Source organism: Acanthamoeba castellanii (assembly GCF_000313135.1).
Source record: "Acanthamoeba castellanii str. Neff unplaced genomic scaffold scf7180000084669, whole genome shotgun sequence".
Taxonomy (NCBI): Eukaryota; Discosea; order Longamoebia; family Acanthamoebidae; genus Acanthamoeba; species Acanthamoeba castellanii.
Window position 1 is genome coordinate 809,894 of NW_004457554.1, and position 17,814 is coordinate 827,707.

Here is a 17,814-nt window from a genome sequence, read left to right on the forward strand (position 1 = left end):
AAGAAAAAAAAACCGAAATAGTGCGCTCAGCCAAATCCGGTTGCGTGGTGGAATTAAATTGGTTGGCGGTATTTGCCGGCGTAAGCGCGTGCGACGGGCGAGCAGGGCGCAACACCTCAGCGCCAACCTTTGCGTCAACCGAAACGATCCTGCACCAGGCGAGCGAGGTGTGCAGAGAGAGAAAAGAAGGGAGGGTAGAGAAGACACATTTGCGAAAGGAGAAGTTTGTGAACTTCTAAGCCATTCGAATTGGAGCCAATTTGCGCGAGGGGGCGCTGCATTTCGACGATTTCTAGCACCTACCATCGCAACGGACACGACTGCATAGAATAACGATCCTTGAGGAGGTGGAGAAGAGGGAATGAACAACTCTTCTGAGATAACCCAAAATGGAAGCTATCTCGGAAGCTATACTTCTCGATTCGCCTCCCGTCTGCTCAAATCTTCTGAGATAGAAGATGAAGAGATAAAGCTCATCACAAAGCTTGGCAGTGGAACCTTTGGCACGGTATGGAAGGGCGAATGCTTCAGTTCAACGTACGCGCCAATCAGTCCATGTTATTTATTTATTTTTGACAAATTGCGTTGTTTTGATTTTCGCATGTGTTGGTGGCGTCATCTTCCTCCTTCTCCTTTTTACATCCCATTCATTCGATCTCTTTCTTTATTACACCAGTGTTGCAATCAAGGTCCCAATTCCTGAGAAGGCGAGCGCACTTACTCGGGAGGAGATCGAGTACTTGCGAAATGAGATCAACATCATGACGTACGTTCCCGTCCTTCTGTTCTGCTTTCGTTTGCGCGCTGGCCGACCAATTCACATGGCTTTATTCACTCATCAATCGTTCTCCTTGCTCACTCCATTTCTACAGAACCAACCTGCATCCAAACCTCATCCTTTGCCTTGGTGCTTGCACCGAAGCGAGCAAGTTCAAGATCGTTTTGGAGATCATGGATGGAGACCTGGAGCGTCTGCTGATCAAATCTGCCGTGGGAAAGAAGATGACCTTATGGCAGCGGATGGCTCTCGCGAAGGACGCCGCCCGCGGCATGCTCTGGCTTCATTCCATGAACCCAGCCATCATCCACAGGTAATTCATTGCACCCCTGTCATCGCTCGCGTTCGTGTTCGGCCTGTGGTGAGTACCGCCGCTCACTATCTTGTCCTCTTGACTTCTCTTTCTCCCATTCTGTAGGGACCTCAAACTGGAAAATCTGATGGTACGGTTGCTCTCTTGGCTTCTTCCCCTCTTGCTTCGTTCTGCGCTTTGCCTAACCATTAGCGCCTTCTGTTCGCGTGGCATTCCTCTTTGTGCTCACATCCATCGGCCTCCAACACAGTACAAGAAAATCGACAAGTCGTATCACGTCAAGATATCCGACTTCGGCCTGAGCATCCTCAAACCGCAGCGAATCTCCCGATTGCGAGGCGAACGGGTGGGCACGCTCACCACCATGGCCCCCGAGATTTTGAAAGGCTCCAACTACAACGAGAAAGCAGGTACGCGTGTTGTTCAGCGTGACCTCAGACTGTCGATCACTCTAACGCGCGCTGTCGCCTACGCAGACGTCTACTCCTTTTCTATGCTCCTGTGGCAGATCTACACCTGCGAGCGATTATACTCTGACCTCGAGTACACCTCCTACCCCGCTGTTCTTTTTGTCTTCAAAGGTGCTCATCCGATGCTCTTCCGCTTCGACCGTTATTATTAGCGATCTGTCCAACGAAGCACTGGAAACGGGAATCTGCAAGAACGAGATCAGGCCCAAAATACCCAGCGATTGCTTGCCGTCCCTCAAGAAGCTCATGGAGGACTGCTGGCACGACAACCCAGAAAGAGTGTGCAACCCGTTCCACTGCTTTGTGCGAAGGCTACGTAACGTGAATGGCTTTTCTCACGCCTCATCTTGTCGGCACCTGTGCCACAGCGACCGGATTTTGAGGACATCAACGCCCGCTTGGACGCCATATTGGTGGAGCTGGCGATCACGGACCCGCATGGGCAATCTTTCTGGAGCGAACGCTTCCTCAAGGAGGTATGCGGCCTTACTCCCCAAACTGCTTCATTCCAGGGTACCCCGACTAATGGCCATTCATCTGCAGCACTTGGTGCCGTGGGACGAGTTCTCGAAACGATTCTACCAGTACTTGGGCAGCAGCCTGCCCGAGAAGAGTCGTCGGCGCTACAGCGAAATATTTGCACGCACAAACTACCTCTGTCTCAAGACCATCCTGACCAATGGTACGCCAGGCTTGCGCGGCCCACTCCTCACCCGGCCGACTGACTTATAGTGTAACCATTCTCTGCTTCTGTCCCCACAGCTGGAGAGGATGAGGACGCGTGTGTTCACATCGAAAAGTTTGGCGAGATATTGAACCTGTTCGGTCCGCTCAACAAGCGCAGGGCGTCCAGCCTACGGACTAATATCCTTGACAACATCCGCAAAGTAGTCTGTGAAAGGTGAGTATCCACCGCCTCCTTCCCCCTTGTGCGGCTGGTCTCACGATTGTTGGGTGTCAGGTGGTTTCACGGGACGGTGGAAAGGGCTGAGGCGCATCGACGACTCGAGGGACGGGAAGCTGGAACCTTTTTGGTGAGAGTGACGCCCAAGGAGCACGAGGCCTTCGTCCTGACCATCCTCAAGAAGAAGGGAGGCACTCCTCACAACCTCGCAATCCACAAGAAAGAAGACGGACGATTCACTGTAGGCCACGACGAAAGCAAGGTACCCTCTATTAACCTCCTCCCTCTGGAGCTCTGCTGATCACCACCGGACTAACGTTGCGTTTGGTCAACAGACATACTTGTCCCTGAATGCCGTCCTGCGGGAAATCGAGAAGCTGTCGCAGCTGCAGCTCATTCCGTGTCCCGGCTGGCCGTTTTCATCCTGCTTCGACGACGACGAAGGCTGGGAGGAAAAGGACAACAGCGCCGAGCTCTGCTCGACCTACTCTCGCGTCGCCGATCTGATGTCGAGCATGCGAGTCGAGACGAAAACGGGGGACAAGGAGGAAGAGACGAACCGAGGGGAGAACAAACGAAATAGGGGCGAAGACGAAACGTCGGCCACGACAACGCCGACGAAAGTGAAGCGGGACGAGGTCGCGGACCTTGTACCGACACCGCGCCGCCGGGTAGCGGACGACGAGGAGAGGCGGGCGAGGGCCGATGTACGAGAACGGGAGAGAGAACGGGAGAGAGAGCGGGAGCGGGAACGAGAGCGGGATCGAGAAGAGGAGCGAGACCTGGACGAGCGACTAGAGCTTCTGCGCGCCAAGCTGCGAGAGCGAGAGAAGGAGCGGGAGGACAGCAACTTGAACGGCCTGGCCAGCAGCACCTCCAACGAAAATGGGCGATATGGACACACCAAGGAGTCGCACATGGCCACCTCGATCGAGGAGCTGGCACGGAGCCCCATCGGAAGGCCGCGCGACAGGGAGCGAGCGCGGGAACGAGAACGAGAGCGGGAGGAGGACCGCGAGTCCAAGAAGACGGAGGACGACCGTAGCCGGCTGATCCGTCGGGGGGCCGACGACGGCATCACCGGCAAGAGCCCGACCTCCAACCTATCGCGCGAACGCGAGCGCGAGAGGGAGCGCGAGGAGCAGCGGCTGCAGAAGGAGCGCGAGGACAGACTTAAGGCCAGGGAGCGGGAGCGCGCCAAGGCCGACGAGGAGAATTCTCTGACGACGACGACGACGACAACGCGGCGCGAGAGGATCGCCATTGGCAGCCCTTCGCTCGCCAGCGGCGCCAGCGGCGAGGAGTCTCCCGATCTGCGGAAGGAGGAGGAGCGCGCCGTCGTCACGCGGGTGGTGGTACGGGACGAGGAGCGGGATAAGGAGCTGCGCGAGCTCGACGAGAAGATCGAACAGCTGCGGGCCAAGATCCGGGAGCGTGAGCGTGAGCGCGAGCGGGAAATCGAAGACGGCCCGCGGCGGGAGAACAAGGCCAAGGAGGAGGACGGCGACCTGGGCCTCAGCAGCAACAACAGCGGCGGCGGGCTCGGCGGGCTCGGCGGCAGCCTCATCCTGCCCTCCTCGTCGTCGCGGGACGGCGGCCTGGGCGGCAATGGAAGCGGCATCGGCGGGAGCGGGATACAGGACGACGTGAGCGCGTCGCCCGATCTGCAGGACCGACGAAAACAGCGCGAGGAGGAGCGGCGCAAGCAGAGGGAGAAGTGGCAGAAGGAGGAGGAGGAGAGGAAGAAGCGACGAGAGCAGATCAAGCGTCAGCTCTCGGAACGGCCCGGCAGGGAGTGATGTGATAGATGTGTGAAAGTAGATCAGATCGTGAAGAAGAAGAAGAAAGGGGGAACGACGAGACCATAGATGGGGCCGCCCGCTCGGGCTGGATGCAGAAGACACCGCGCAACAACGAACATCAACAAAGCATCGAAAGGGAACACGCATTTTAATGGCATGTTAATTTCTACATATTATTTATTTGCAAACAACAACTGTTAAATGAAGTTGAACGGAAAAAGAAATATAAATTATAAAATAAACAAAATAATAAAGAAAAGAAGATGAAGAGGGCAACAGCAGCCTGGCGGAGCGGCACTCGCCTGCACCTGCGTGGCGGGAGGGTGGCTGCATACGGAAGCACGACCAATCGCGCCTATGCCACAGACACCAGCAAGGTGCGACAGTACCTCTCGTTTTTTTACATAATACTGATTTGTATTGATTAAATGCCGATTCGGCACTTTACTTTCATTTTTTCGTTGTTGTGCCGGCCTTGGTACCATCAGGTGAAGGTGTATGTGACATCGACGACGGACCCGCTGTTCAACATCGCCACTGAGGAGTGGATCTTCCGGGAGGGCGACCCCACCAAGCAGACCCTCTACCTCTGGCGCAACGCGCCCACCGTACCGTTCCTTCTCCATCTCTCACGCCCACTTCTTCTTCCTTGAGTTCATCGCGCCGTGGCCATTGATCCTCCGTGTCGGGTGGCGGCGGTCAGAGCAGGTGGTGATCGGCCGACACCAGAATCCGTTCAAGGAGTGTCACCTGTCCGTGATGGAGCGCGAGAACGTCGTGCTCGCGCGCCGGTACTCGGGCGGCGGCGCCGTGTACCAAGTACTGCACCCTCCTTCTTCTCCTTCTTCTCCTTCTTCCCCTTCGTCAGCCCTTCGTGCTGAGACGCTGCTCGCCACAGGACCTGGGCAACACCAACTTCACCTTCCTCTCCAACGTCGGTGCGTTCGACAAAGTGAGGTGCGCGGTTTTACCACAAAACTCGCCTTCATTCCTCTTTTCCAAGAACTTGGGCCGCTCAATCGCTTTTGGTGCGTGTCGTGCGCACACACGGCCTGGCTTTTATTTTGTGCTGTAACAGAAACTCGGGCATTCTGATCAACGCCCTCAAGAAGCGATTCAACATCACGGCCTCGGCGTCGGGCCGCAACGACATTCTCGTCGACGGCAAGAAGATCTCCGGTTCGGCCTACAAGATCTCGAACGGCGTACGCCTTGTCCCTCCCCCCTCAAGAGCCCCCCCGCGCGTGTGTCGTGTCGTGTCGCGTGTGCCCTGTGTCGTGTCGTGTGTGTCGTCGCGTGTCCCGATTGTTCATGCCTTTGTCTCCACCTTTAGAGGGCGCTGCACCACGGGACGATGTTGATCAACGTCGACTTCGCGTCGTTGGGCAAGATTCTCAATCCCGACAAGGCCAAGCTCAAGGTTTGATGTGACCTACGCTCTGATGCCCCCCCCCTCTCTTGGTTTGTCGTGACTCAAGTGCCCTCAATTCATCGCGCAGAGCAAGGGCGTCGACAGTGTGCAGGCCCGGGTGCAGAACCTGAAGGACCTCAACCCGGAGGTCGACCACGAGTCCATGTGCGACGCGCTCGTGGAGGAGTTCTACAAGACGTACGAGGACCGATGCGAGGTATGGCCCGCTTAGCTACCGGGGCAGATGTAGTCGCGCGCGCGCGCACGCACGCACGCACGCACGGCACACCAACACACGAGCCCATTGCGGTGGTCTTGTGACAGATCGAATACCTCAAGCACGAGATGCTGGCGTCCATTCCATCACTAGCCAACACCTATGCCACCCTCCAAGACTGGAAGTGGCGCTTCGGTAACGCGAGGCCTCCCCCCACATCCGTTTGCTGCCGTTTTTACCCATCAGATCTCTCTCACACATGCGACACAGGGGAGACGCCCGCGTTTGAGCACAGCCTCGAGAAGCGATTCACCTGGGGCAACATTGTACGTTCCCTCCCACGAGGAGTCGCGTTTCTTCGACAAATGGTTGTTTTCCTGACCATCAGCCGTCATCATCGTCATCGTCATCATCAGGACCTCCTGATCAACGCCAAGAACGGGCGGATAACGGAGGTGAAGATATTCAGCGACTCGCTCTACCCGCAGATGATCGACGACCTCACCCTCGCCCTCCACGGTGCGTGAGTCTGGGCCAAGCTCATCATAGTGCTTCCGTTTTGGGTGTGTGAGCTGACACACAATCTATACACGCAGGGCGCACATACGACAAGCAGGGCGTGACCGAGGCCATCGAGGCAACCCAATCCAAGATGAAGGAGGTGGACAACGTCGAGGCCAACCTCGAGGAACTCAAGGAGTGGCTCGTCCACGCCATGTAGCCTGATCACTTCAATGATTATAGTCGCGTTGATTGGAACAATCTTACATTTGGAGATTAAGATGAGATTGACATTAAAGATGGAGAAGACGAAGACAGGCGCGGATCACGGCCCGGCGGGTGCCCAGCGCGAAGGTCGGCACGAACGTGGAGACGTTGAGCGCCATCAAGCCAGCCATGTAGCCCTCCATCAGATGGGGCCAGGCCGCGGCCGGCTTGACCACGCGCACGTTGAGCCCGACGTGCTTGAACCCGAAGCTGCCCAGGTTGACCATCGTCACCGGGTCGGCGTCGTTCTCCGCCACTCGAAGCGTGCGGGCGCCGAGGCCGATGCGCTCAAAGTAGGCGGCGCCGGCCCAGGTGAAAACGCGCGGCGACCCGAACGTGAGCAGCCGCACCTGGTCGACAGAGCGGACCAGGTGGCGCGCCACGTGAAGCGCGGCGAGGGTGGCCTGCGCCGCGCCCAGGCTGTGGCCGCACACGGTGAAGGTGAGGTCCGACACTTGAAGGCCGTGGCGTGGGCGTGCGACTCGAGAATGGCGGCCACCTGAGGCCAGGTGCTCTCCCAGGCCTTGAGGAAGCCGCCGTGGATGCGGCGCTCAGGCAGGAGCTCGGGGCGTGCGAGGGGCCAGGCGTCGAAGTCGGTCTGGAAGTCCCTGGCCGTGTCGGTGCCCTTGTAGGTCACCACGACCTGGGCGCCGCGGGCGCGCACAAAGCCGGACGAGAGGTCGGTGGCGAAGGGGCTCAAGGTGGTGTAGGAGCCGTCGCCGAGGTTGGCGTCGCGGTCGAGGTAGGCGAGGCTGGCGAATTCGCCCAGCTGAAGGGTCTCGTCGTTGGAGAAGGTGGCAAGCTCCTCGAATTGATCCGAAACGAAGGTAAACGACATACCTACATCATGTAAAGATGTCGAGGAATACACGCTTTGGTCAAACGAGGCACAAGGAAGACGAAACTAAAGAAGGTGGGACATACCAAGTAGGTCCTCGTGTAGGGTTCTGGTGTCTGTTGTCGTCGTGCTGGTGGTTGAGGGGGTCACCGCTTCAAGTTGGTTGTTGTTGTAGAGGATGCAGGTCTTGAGGTGGTCGATATTGATTGAAGTTGCGGTAGAGGAGGTAGTCGTCGAGGTGGAGGTGTTTGAGGTGGAGCTCGAGAAGAACGTCCTCGAACGTTCGCGCAAGGAAAGACATCGTGAGGGTGTGGTGAGGTAGGTTGTTGGTGGAGATGGTGTTGTTATCCGTTTGCTTCAGAAGGTTGTTGTTGGAATAGAAATGGAAACGGTCTGCTTGCGGAAAAGGCACCCCAGAGCCAGGCGTCCAACTCTCGGCCAATGGCCAAGAACTTGGTCGACAAAATAGTTTTGTTTGTGAAGCGGAAGGAAAGAAAAGGCAAAAGAAAAACGAGGTTTCTTAAATGAAAAGAGATTGAAGTGAATGAAGCGTCAGGCTGAAGCACAGATCGCGAAGAAGAAGCCCAAGATGGATGACGACCTCGAGTATGAACCCGATTCAGAAGATGAGAGGCTCACAAATGCCGGCGTCCTCTTCCCGCACAAATTGTACGTGCCCCCCCCCCCAAATCGCCCTATGTGGCCTCTTCGCCGTGCCAGCATCTCACGTGTGCGGCAAACCAGCAACATCGACATTCCGTTTGCCAGGAGCGAGTGGGCGGACATTGTGCGCACCACGCTCGAGGTGGACAAAGAACTCAAGCCCACCGTCGTGCGTCGCACGCTTGAGGCCAAAGACGGCGTACTACACGTGTACGTGCACTCGCACTTCCTTCGCCACACCCTTGCCTTGTCTCATCGTGTTGTGTGTTGTGTTGTGCGTTGTGTGTTGTGTGTTGTGTTGCGTGCAGGACCTACGAGGCGCTGGAGGTGCGGATGTTACGAACGGTGGTGAGTTCATTCTTCGACATGCTCCTTCTCACCATCGACACCATAAAGGCCTTTGGCGAGCAGGAGCAACTCCCCGCCTGATCACATCACCGCCACCCGTTCATCTCTGTCTCTGTCTCCATCTTCGTCTTCGTCTTCGTCTTCTCTTCTTAGCGTCTAACGAGCACGTGATGGCGGGGCTCACTTGCGGGCGAGGTGGTCGGCAATGGATTGGATGAGGGCGGCCTTGCTCCTGCCGCCTCCGCGTATGCCCTCCTGCGCGCGGAAGGCCCTGAGTTCCTCCATGGTGTGGCTCCCGAGGTTGGACACGTCCAACTTGATCCGATTGCCGGCTTCCTCCTCCTCGCTCTCGTCGCTGTCGGCCTTCTCCTTGGCCTCACCCTCGTCGCCATCGTCATCTTCCTCTTCCTCTGCTCCCTCGTCCTTCTTGCTGGACTCTTTGTGGAACGCGAGGAGGGCATCGGTGATCGTCTTCCGGGATCGGCCGTATTGCGTCACCCCGAGGCGCTGGCAGTGGGCCTTCAGCTCGGCCACCGAGTACGCGTAGAGTTGGGTGAAGTTCAGCTGCTCCTCCTCCTCGTCATCGTTCTTGGTGGTGGCCAACATCTTCTTCGTCGCTGTCGTCGTCTTCTTCTCCTTCTCGTCCTCCACCTCGTCCTCATCTTCGTCATCAGAGCTCTCCTTTGCCTTTCCACCCTTCTTCTCCTCCTTCTCGACCTCCATCTCGTCTTCGTCGCTGCTGTCCTCCTCTTCATCCAGCGTAAGTTTCGTGACGGTGGGCGCCGACGACGAGGACGAAGACGTCGAGGAGGAGGTGGAGGTGGAGGTGGCCTTGCTGTTGGCAGCCGCCTGCTTGGCCTCGGCGATGACGGTGCTGTTGCGTTCGTAGATCTCGTGCTCGATGGTGTTCTTCATGATCAGCCGGATCAGGGTGAGCTGCTTGTTCTGGCCCTGGCGGTGCGCGCGGCCGATGGCCTGCGACTCGATGGCGGCGATCTCCTCGGGCTTGCCGCTCACGGGATCGAGCAAGATGATGTGCGTCGCTTCGGTCTGACGATGAAGAAGAGGTAAGGTAAGGTCAGCGATGCCACCTATGCATAGGTGGCGCAGGCGAGGTGTTGGGGAAAGATGTGCGTACGAGGTTGGTGCCCGAGGCAGCCTTCTCCAGCGAGAGCATGATCACGCGCGACGACTTGGGGTCTTCGTCCTCGCTCTCCTTGAACGTGCCGATGGCCTTGTTACGCTGTGGTTGTGGTTGTGGTTGTGGTTGTGGTTGTGGTTAGGCTAACCGTATGGGCCAGTGAGTGAGTGGTTCGCCAGAGTAGTTACCTGCCACACATTGCCACGAACGTAGACGTTGTTGATGTGATTCTCCTTCAAAGTGTCGCCCACCTGCGCAAAATGATGGAGTCAGGGTCCACAGCCAAGCTTGAAAAGAGTTAATAAATAGAGGCAAGAAAGCGAACGCACCTTGTGGAGCATCCCGTCCCACTGCGAAAAGATGATGATACGGTTGTCCTTCTTCTTTAGCAGCTCGCCCAGCAGTTTGATCAGCTGCGCCATCTTGGTGCCGTATTTCTGGATCAGCCCGCTCACCTCATGCTTCTCCTCGATCGCCTCCTTTTGCTCCTGTTTGTTGTGTTGTTGGTCAGCACCTACGCCACCACCTCCCCCTCCCCAACCACCTGCCAGCAGCGTCAAAGGGGGGGGGTACGGACCTCTTCGAGGACTTGGGTGAGCTGGCCGCGAGTGAGCGGATTCCTGCAGGTGGGACAGCGCGAGGCCACGCCCAGCGCGCTTTCGATACAGGCGCGGCAGTACATGTGCCCGCACCTGTACGTACACGCCGGAATCGAGGATGTCAGGGGGGAGACGGAGAGGGGAGGGGGGCTAAGCGTGGTGTTCACGCACGGGGTGATGGTGAGCTGCGTGATGGTCTCGAAGCAGATCACACACGGCTCCTCGGCCGAGCGCGACACCTAATATTCGATAGCACACAGCCGTGCGCGTCAGCTCGATGCCCACAGGCCATTGACTTCGCGGTGAAGAGAAGAAGTAGAAGAAGACGCTCACCTGAGGGATGATGGACTCGAAGTAGGCGAGGGTGGCGCGGTAGTTGGCGATGTCCTTCTTATAGGAGGCGATGGAAGTCGCGAGGGCGCTCAGCCTGGTTTTGAGGCTCTGCTTGACGTAGGCCCCCGTCGCCTCGCGCAGTTCGATCCGTGTCTGGCGCTCTTCGGCTTCGACGTCGCGCAGTTGCTCGACCGCCTGGCGCTCCTCGTCCTGCTTGTGCGCGATCATCTCCTTGCGGATGTCGTCCAGCGTCTTCTTTTCGATGCCCAACACCCGACGGTCGATCTCGGAGATCTGCATGTGGCTGCGCAAGAGCACGAGACACCAGAGAATGAGAATGAGATGAGAAGAGAGTGGTCGAGCTTTGAAGCTGCCATGCACTCTCGGCCGACCAACACCGCGCTGCAGGGAGAGGGACTCACCAGCACAGCTGGCGCATGCGTAGCGTGTCGTGGTTCCGCTTGGCGTCTTCATACATACCCTATTCAGAGAGAGAGGAAGAGAAGAGAGGCGTGTGAGTAGGCGCGCTAGTCTGAAGACTGTCGAGTGTGTGCCCACGCAGTACGTACCAACTCGACTTCGGAGGGTTCAAGGAAGATCAGCTGCTCGACGATCTCCGGGATGTTGTACTCGTCGCCGATGCTCGCCTTGGTGTTGCGCCAGAAGATGTTGCGCCTGTCGTTGCGCAACAGACGGGTCGTCAGTGAGGCCGAAAACAAAGGTCAGTCTGCAAGCAAGCAGTTGTGCATTACCTGATGGTTTCAAAGTAGCGGCGCTCCAGCTCACCCACCGGGTTCGTGAGCGCCCTTGGGATCCGACTTTGCAAGAAGCGAAGAGCGCCGTTCTGCGCGAGCGCGCGCGTGTGTGCAGGAAGGAATGAAAGCGTCGCCACGTTGCCGTGAGCAACCAACGCCGCCAAACTATACTATGAACAGAGGTGGTGGACAAGGGTGCGTACCAGCGACTGTCTCGCGTGTGGAAGAGGCGTTCCGGACACGTACCAACGGTACGACGATTGCAGGTTATTAATGGCGTGCTGAGCAGCGTACCGAGCCACGCACAAAGGGACGGGGCTGGCGTCAGTAGCGCGTACGATGCGGGACACGTCAAGAGGCAAGGGCACGCACGATGTAAAAGTTGGTCCTCTTCTGCGCGTAATCGTCGCACAGGACCTCATGTCCCTCGTCGACAATCAACCTGGCGGCGGAGGTGGCGGAGGCGGCGACGCAAGGCGGTCAGGACTGAGCCAGACGCGTTGAATGGAAGGACGGGACAGGTGTGTGCTTACCGATGCCAAAAGAAATGTTCCAAGATGGGGCAGGTCTGCATAAACGGGTTGACCCGCCTCTTCAGCTCTTGCGCACTCGTCTTCACCTCGCATTGTCGACCGACAATATCTGTTTGGTTTGACAAACACACAGGAGTGTGGGGTGGAGTGGGTCAATGAGCTAAAACCATGGCACCAGCCGACGCGAGTGCGGTTTGATGCATGCAGTTACGTACCGAGAGGTCCGTGGTTGTCGATACAGCCCAACTGCAGGTAGATCTTGTTCTTGAGCAGCTGGAAAGACACGATCACCACATCTGCTTTCATGACATCCCTAATAAGAGTGACCGCGACATGTCAGATAGAGGTTGGTTGGTACGCCGCCGCCGCCGCCGCCACACCAGAGAGGGATCGGACAGCGCACCTGTAGGTGACCTTCTGACATTGGACAATGGTAGTGAGCACCAGGACATCGAGGCTGGGCTTGATGTTCTTCTTGATCTCGTCAGTCCACTGCTTGACCAGATGATTCGGCGCCAGGATCTATGAGGCACAAGAGAGCGCACAATGAGCAAAACCGGCGCGGCCGTGTACGGCTTGGAGGGGAGCGTGGGCGGGTACGAGGGTGGCCTTGGTGACGAAATGTGAATCGTCAACGGCGGGCGGACGCGTAAGGTCGAGAGGGTTGGCGAGCACGAGAGAGAGCATGGTGATCGTCTTGCCCAGGCCCATTTCGTCCGCGTAGATTCCGCCCTTGGTGTAGAATAAGGCCTCCTTCTTCTCGGTGGGCAGAAGGAAGCGCTTCTTGAGCGTATTGAACTGGATGTCCGTCCAGTCGACCTTCGTGAGCTTGGGCACTGAGAAGCCCTTGCCTGTTCACCACGACGAGACCATGATCAGTGGACGAGAACAGTTGAGGCGAAGGCGGCGTCGACTCGTTCAACAGGCGTGTGCATGGTGGGCGAAGATGGCCTACCCTCTTTGATAGTATTCTCGAGATTGTTCATCCAGGCGAGCGCGTTCAGCTGGTAGCCGTACAGCTTGGTCTAGGTGGACGTCGTCACATGGGTGAACATTGGCCTGAAAAGAAGCGAGTCTCGAAAACGAAGGGAGAGAAGGGAGGGAAGTGTGTACCTGGATGCGAGCAGGCTGCTTGCGATGGGTGAGGGGCACGGTGGGACAGTCTGTTGATGGGAGGAAGGGCAGAAGACTGAGCATATGATCCAGCACACCAGCGAACAGCAGCAAGAGTGGAGAGTGTAACGAACTGTTCTCAAACATTTCCATGGACTTGTCCTTCTCCGTCATGCAATCGATGACAGCGTGGGTCCTGCCCGCCTGCCAGATCAGTTCAAACACCAGATTGCGCGTCGTGATCGGCAGACCGTTCTTGACCATTGCCTCTGCTCGTCGACGCACCGCGTGAGCGAAAGAAAGATGTTGCACGCTCCCACGAGTGGTGTAGGATACGAACCAAATCTGCCTACGTCGAGCTTGAGCGCAAACTGTGCCATTCGGATGGCACCCGACTCCCACTGATCTTTAAACTGTTCCGGGGTGTCCGTCTGTTTCGACCACATCCCGTGGTACTTGTCGGCGATCCACTCCTCCGGTATCTTCTCCTCCCGGGGCAGAATGCTCCACTTGGTCTTCCACAGCTTGCTTGAGGAGAACTTGTCCTTCTCGTCGCCCCATACGGCTGTACACCGCAACATGACGAACAACCGCGCGTGTGTGTGAACGAGCGGCCCAGTAGCGGCGGCGCGAGTGCCACGCAGGTGAGGAGGGGACGAAACCTCGCTTCTTGTCTTTCTTGGGCGTTCGCCTAGCGCGGAGGAGGGTTTCGGCTTCATCAGGTTCCCCTTGCATCTCCTGAGATATTGGGCAGCGCATCAGCGATGGACCAGCCGTACACAGCCTGACCCGTAAAGTGAAGCGACGTACCTTGAGCACCTTCCGCAGTTCGGTTATTGTGGAGTGGTGGGCGCTTGCGAAGCCTTCCAAACGCCCAACTGGCTGCTGCTTCGCATCACGGAGTTCATAGACATCGTAGTACGAGCGCTCCTGTGACGCCACATACGCGCACCACGCCATGTCACGCGCGACGCGTTGGTGTGAGAGCATTGAATGGCGGTTCTCACTGGGCAGGGGCAGGCAAGGCCTTGTTTACCCCTCGCAGTATTGTCGCGGCGAACGGCTTCTTGAAGGAGTCGATATCCGGAAGAGGCGTCTTCATGAAAGCCTTCTGTGCCTCGAGTTCCTTCTTTTCCTTGGCCTTGGCCAGCGCCTTGCTCCGTGCTTCATGGTAGGGCTGCAAAACCCCAAGACGTAAATAGCACCGCACCACAAGCGTCGGATTCACATGATCCCTCCACCCCTCACGACAGAACAGAAGATCATAGAAACGTACCACCTGAGCGTTCCAAGGTGCCCTGGACCCGCACCCACTGCACGTCGGCTCCGTTCGCTTGCTGTTGTAGTGTCCACAACCATAGCAGTTGAACGTCATCGGAGGCACCTTGAACTTGAGCTCTGCACCAACATCGCGTGAGCCATAATGGCCATGCACACCATTTCTTGAGAACATGCAGCACAGGTTGGGCATACCGGACTCATCAACGGTGCTGTGGTTGCGCGTGCGCCACTTGAGAAGGAGCGGAATGCGCAGTGACTTCAGCACAACCCAGCGACCCGAGGCGGCTTCGACCTCCTGCTGCACGTTCTCGTCGATCACCGCATCGTTCACGGACTCACCCACGTCCTCATCTTCGCCGTCGGTCGTTGCCTTTCGCTTTCTGGACCTAGCCTGGCCTTTTTTCGCTGCGGTCTTGCTGGCTGTCTTCTTGGTTGGCTTCTTTTCGCCGTCGTCATCTTCCTCTTCATCCAGGTAGTCTTCTCCCTCGTCGTCGAGCTTCTCCTTGCCCTTGCCCTTCTTGCTAGTCTTGGATGGGGTCGTCTTCTTCGTCTTTGTTGTCTCTGCTTCAGAATCTTGCTCCGATTCTTCATCTTCGCCATTCGCCTCCACTTTCCTCTTCTTGGTCGCTGTGGATCGTGTGCTACGACGAGGTGTCTTGGCGTTTGTCTTGGGTGATGATGCCTTGCCATCGTCATCCGATTCGGCCGTAATCTTACGCTTTCGTGACGTGCTACGCGAATTTGCCTTTGCAGCAGGCGCCTTCTTCTGCTTCTTGGAGACTGCCTGCTTAGGCTCTTCCTCCTCTTCCGACGTGGAGAGGTAAATAGAGACTGAGGGCGACTCCATCTTCCTCTCCAGCTAGCAATCAACCCCGACTGAGTTTGCGCAAAAGCCCAAGGCTGTTTTGGCTTCCGCGAAACAATTTATAAAAAGCAGACCAAAAGAAGCAGACTTTCTCGCGGAAGTGAAGTGGTAAAGTCATTTAATCAGTAACAACAAGTGCGGCTTTCTCCGTTCTTATCAGGTCGGGCGACCATGCTCCTCTGCATTAGTAGCCGCCATCGCACTCGGGACAGCACTTGCGGTGGTCGGGGCAGCACTCGCCGGCCTTGAGGTACTTGCCGTGCTCGTCCGGATAACAGCCCTGCGCGTCGGCGTAGAACACGCCGCAGTCGAGCTCGATCGGGTAGCAGCCCTGGGCGTCGCGGTAGCGCCACTCGCGGCCCACCTTGCGCGGGCAGCACCCGTGGCCGTCCTTCCACTGGCCGCCGGGGCACTTCTTCTTGTCGTCCTCGCACGGCTTGTCGGTCGTGGTCTTGCGGCACTCCTCGGTCGTGGTGGTGGTGGTGTGCTTCTTGGTAGTGGTGGTCTCCTTGGGGCACTCCTCGGTCGTCGTGGTGGTGGCGCTTCTTGGTCGTGGTGGTCTCCTTGGGGCACTCCTCCGTCGTCGTGGTGGTGTGCTTGGGGCAATCCTCGGTCGTGGTGGTGTGCTTCTTGGTGGTGGTGGTCTCCTTGGGGCACTCCTCCGTCGTCGTGGTGCGCTTGGGGGTGGTGCGCCTCTCGGTCGTGGTGGTCTCCTTAGGGCACTCCTCCGTAGTGGTGGTGTGCCTCTTGGTCGTGGTGGTCTCCCTCTTGGTGGTGGTGGTTTCCTTGGGGCACTCCTCGGTCGTCGTGGTGGTGCGCTTGGGGTGGTGGTGCGCCTCTCGGTCGTGGTGGTCTCCTTGGGGCATTCCTCCGTGGTCGTGGTGGTCTTGTGGTCGCGGGGCGGATGCAGCGCTCGTGGCACTTGCGCTCCCACGAGCACGACTCGCCGGCCTTCAGGTAGTTGCCCTTCTCGTCCGGGTAGAACCTGTATTGAGCGAGGTGCACTGTCAGCCCCTCACGCCGGCTCACGTGGTGTGTGAGCGGTGAGGCGGTACCCATTGCCGTCAGCGTAGTAAACGCCGCAGCCGACGTCCTTGGGGTAGCACTTGTTGCCGTCGCGGTAGTAGGCCTTCCCGTTGATGAGCTCCGGACAGCAGCCCTTGCCGTCGGGCCAGTAGCCGCCCTTGCACGGTCCTCCATCGTTCCTCATCTTGCCGTCGGCCATGGCCGCCGTGGCTGAGAGAGCTAGGCCCAGGGCCAGCACGAAGAACAGCTTGGTAGAAGGTGACATCGTGGTGGTGGTTGATGGATCTTCTCCTTCTTCACTGAGTTGGTAGTGTGGAGGAGGCAAGGGATGAAGTGATGAAGTGATTGTCGAAGCAGCCGAGCCCGCATTTTGTGGCCGCCACCGGCCAATCACATGAAGCGCTCAAGCGAGGTGTAGCCAGGTGGGCCAGTCCTACAGACCCGCACCCGTTAGAGGGAGGTGCACCCAAGAAGTGAGTTTTCGCTGGTGGAACCGGCCCTTGCGGGAGAGCTGAGGTGAACCAAGAACCAGAGCTCTCGTACCATAACCACGGCCTACCCCCACGCTCTGTACGCGTGTGTGCCGAGTCACTAACCTTTCGCTCCCGGAGCGACGGGTGTGCGTCAGATCACGAAATGGAATAAATCCTTTGGGGGGTTGTTGTTGGGGTACACGCTAGCTGAGAGTTCGAGTCCATGCCCAGGGAGAAGGCAACGGAGAAAAAAAAACTAACCTCCTATTTTATTACCTTGTCTTCGTCCTTTCTAGCAGACGTGCTTGCAGAGACCGCGGCAACCCTTGGACTCACAGAAGCTGCAGTACGACAAGAAGATAAGCTGAAGCCACTCGCACAGGTATGAAGAGCGGCGTACCAAGTGACGCAGCCCTCCAGGGCGCCCAGGGCGGCCAGAATGCAGGGGATCTAAATGGTGCCATTACGATCAAAGTGAGCTGGTCATCTTGAAGGGCGAAGCTAGGTGCGGTTGATAAGACGTACGTCCTCGGGTCCACCACACGCGACGATGGCGCCGGCGATGGCCGTAGCGCACATGGCCTTCTTCATAGCGTTGCAGCCGGCCATGATGTTGTCCGCTCTCGCGGGCGCAACGAGCGAGATCACATCAGCCACACCAGTCGACACGCATTGCGACGAGCAAGCGGTCAGGTTGGCGTAGACACTGCGGACCCCGGCACCCCACCAGAATGTCAGAACTTGACTTCCTCCGGGTTGAGCAATAGTTCGGTTTTTCCCGTGGCGGCTGAGCAACGGATGAGGGGCAACACGTACGCGCTGGCAGTGCACTCACGGCTGCACCCGGACTGGGCCGATGGAGGGCAGCGGCCTGGGCGGAGAGAGGAAAGGGAGTTCGTCTCTTCATAAGGGCTACGCCGGGACTGGAGTGAAGAGGATAAGGGGAGGGTACTGAGGCAATCGGCGGCGTTGGCGCACTTCGGGTCGAGGAGCACGAGTAAACCTCCGGCGAGCACTTGGAGACAACGCAGCGACCGAAGGTGTCGGCCTGCGCGACAGCTGAAACGAAAGTCGGAGTGAGAAAGGCGTGGTTCGGGTCCCAAATGGCGCTCGGTACCAAGAAGGTGGCGATAAGGGCGAGGAGAACGACGAAGGAACGCATGGTCGTGGAGGGAAGCGGAAG

The 17,814-nt window shown here is 57.8% G+C and overlaps 7 protein-coding genes across 7 annotated transcripts; 3 read left to right on the top strand and 4 right to left on the bottom strand.

Annotated features, from left to right (window-relative positions):
- Positions 1–361: 361 nt before the first annotated feature.
- ACA1_116620 (protein kinase domain containing protein) lies at positions 362–4,264 on the top strand (the record flags this gene model as incomplete). The annotated part of the gene is given in 12 exon segments (XM_004342251.1): positions 362–537; positions 677–766; positions 873–1,091; positions 1,197–1,221; positions 1,342–1,501; positions 1,568–1,653; positions 1,673–1,864; positions 1,930–2,037; positions 2,105–2,243; positions 2,324–2,462; positions 2,523–2,727; positions 2,801–4,264. 12 exon segments carry the CDS (start codon positions 362–364, stop codon positions 4,262–4,264), a joined length of 3,003 nt encoding a protein of 1,000 aa, XP_004342300.1.
- A 266-nt stretch (positions 4,265–4,530) lies between these two features.
- Positions 4,531–6,616, top strand: ACA1_116630 (lipoyltransferase and lipoateprotein ligase; the record flags this gene model as incomplete). Its single annotated transcript, XM_004342252.1, has 11 exons — positions 4,531–4,644; positions 4,756–4,875; positions 4,976–5,086; positions 5,166–5,224; positions 5,346–5,472; positions 5,601–5,687; positions 5,767–5,895; positions 6,003–6,090; positions 6,166–6,221; positions 6,312–6,414; positions 6,492–6,616. The coding sequence occupies 11 exons, from the start codon at positions 4,531–4,533 to the stop codon at positions 6,614–6,616; spliced, it is 1,119 nt and encodes a 372-aa protein (XP_004342301.1).
- Positions 6,617–6,689: 73 nt separating this feature from the next.
- Positions 6,690–7,501, bottom strand: ACA1_116640 (Lipase; the record flags this gene model as incomplete). The annotated part of the gene is given in 2 exon segments (XM_004342253.1): positions 6,690–7,083; positions 7,098–7,501. The coding sequence occupies 2 exon segments, from the start codon at positions 7,499–7,501 to the stop codon at positions 6,690–6,692; spliced, it is 798 nt and encodes a 265-aa protein (XP_004342302.1).
- A 544-nt stretch (positions 7,502–8,045) lies between these two features.
- Positions 8,046–8,593, top strand: ACA1_116650 (transcription factor pcc1 protein; the record flags this gene model as incomplete). Its single annotated transcript, XM_004342254.1, has 3 exons — positions 8,046–8,170; positions 8,246–8,374; positions 8,473–8,593. 3 exons carry the CDS (start codon positions 8,046–8,048, stop codon positions 8,591–8,593), a joined length of 375 nt encoding a protein of 124 aa, XP_004342303.1.
- Positions 8,594–8,692: 99 nt separating this feature from the next.
- On the bottom strand, positions 8,693–15,114 carry ACA1_116660 (zinc finger domain containing protein; the record flags this gene model as incomplete). Its single annotated transcript, XM_004342255.1, has 24 exons — positions 8,693–9,562; positions 9,651–9,755; positions 9,842–9,904; positions 9,983–10,167; positions 10,227–10,345; positions 10,424–10,491; positions 10,586–10,879; positions 11,155–11,260; positions 11,338–11,429; positions 11,713–11,782; positions 11,919–11,982; positions 12,089–12,186; positions 12,277–12,395; positions 12,474–12,724; positions 12,829–12,898; positions 12,987–13,036; positions 13,121–13,255; positions 13,327–13,551; positions 13,649–13,724; positions 13,797–13,916; positions 14,023–14,163; positions 14,263–14,384; positions 14,460–14,826; positions 14,878–15,114. 24 exons carry the CDS (start codon positions 15,112–15,114, stop codon positions 8,693–8,695), a joined length of 4,047 nt encoding a protein of 1,348 aa, XP_004342304.1.
- Positions 15,115–15,316: 202 nt separating this feature from the next.
- Positions 15,317–16,423, bottom strand: ACA1_116670 (uncharacterized protein; the record flags this gene model as incomplete). The annotated part of the gene is given in 4 exon segments (XM_004342256.1): positions 15,317–15,695; positions 15,856–16,053; positions 16,073–16,117; positions 16,188–16,423. 4 exon segments carry the CDS (start codon positions 16,421–16,423, stop codon positions 15,317–15,319), a joined length of 858 nt encoding a protein of 285 aa, XP_004342305.1.
- Positions 16,424–16,923: 500 nt separating this feature from the next.
- Positions 16,924–17,795, bottom strand: ACA1_116680 (uncharacterized protein; the record flags this gene model as incomplete). Its single annotated transcript, XM_004342257.1, has 6 exons — positions 16,924–16,972; positions 17,032–17,081; positions 17,157–17,337; positions 17,448–17,502; positions 17,584–17,690; positions 17,749–17,795. Coding segments are annotated over 6 exons (489 nt in total), but the record flags the coding sequence as incomplete, so codon positions are not given.
- Positions 17,796–17,814: the final 19 nt, after the last annotated feature.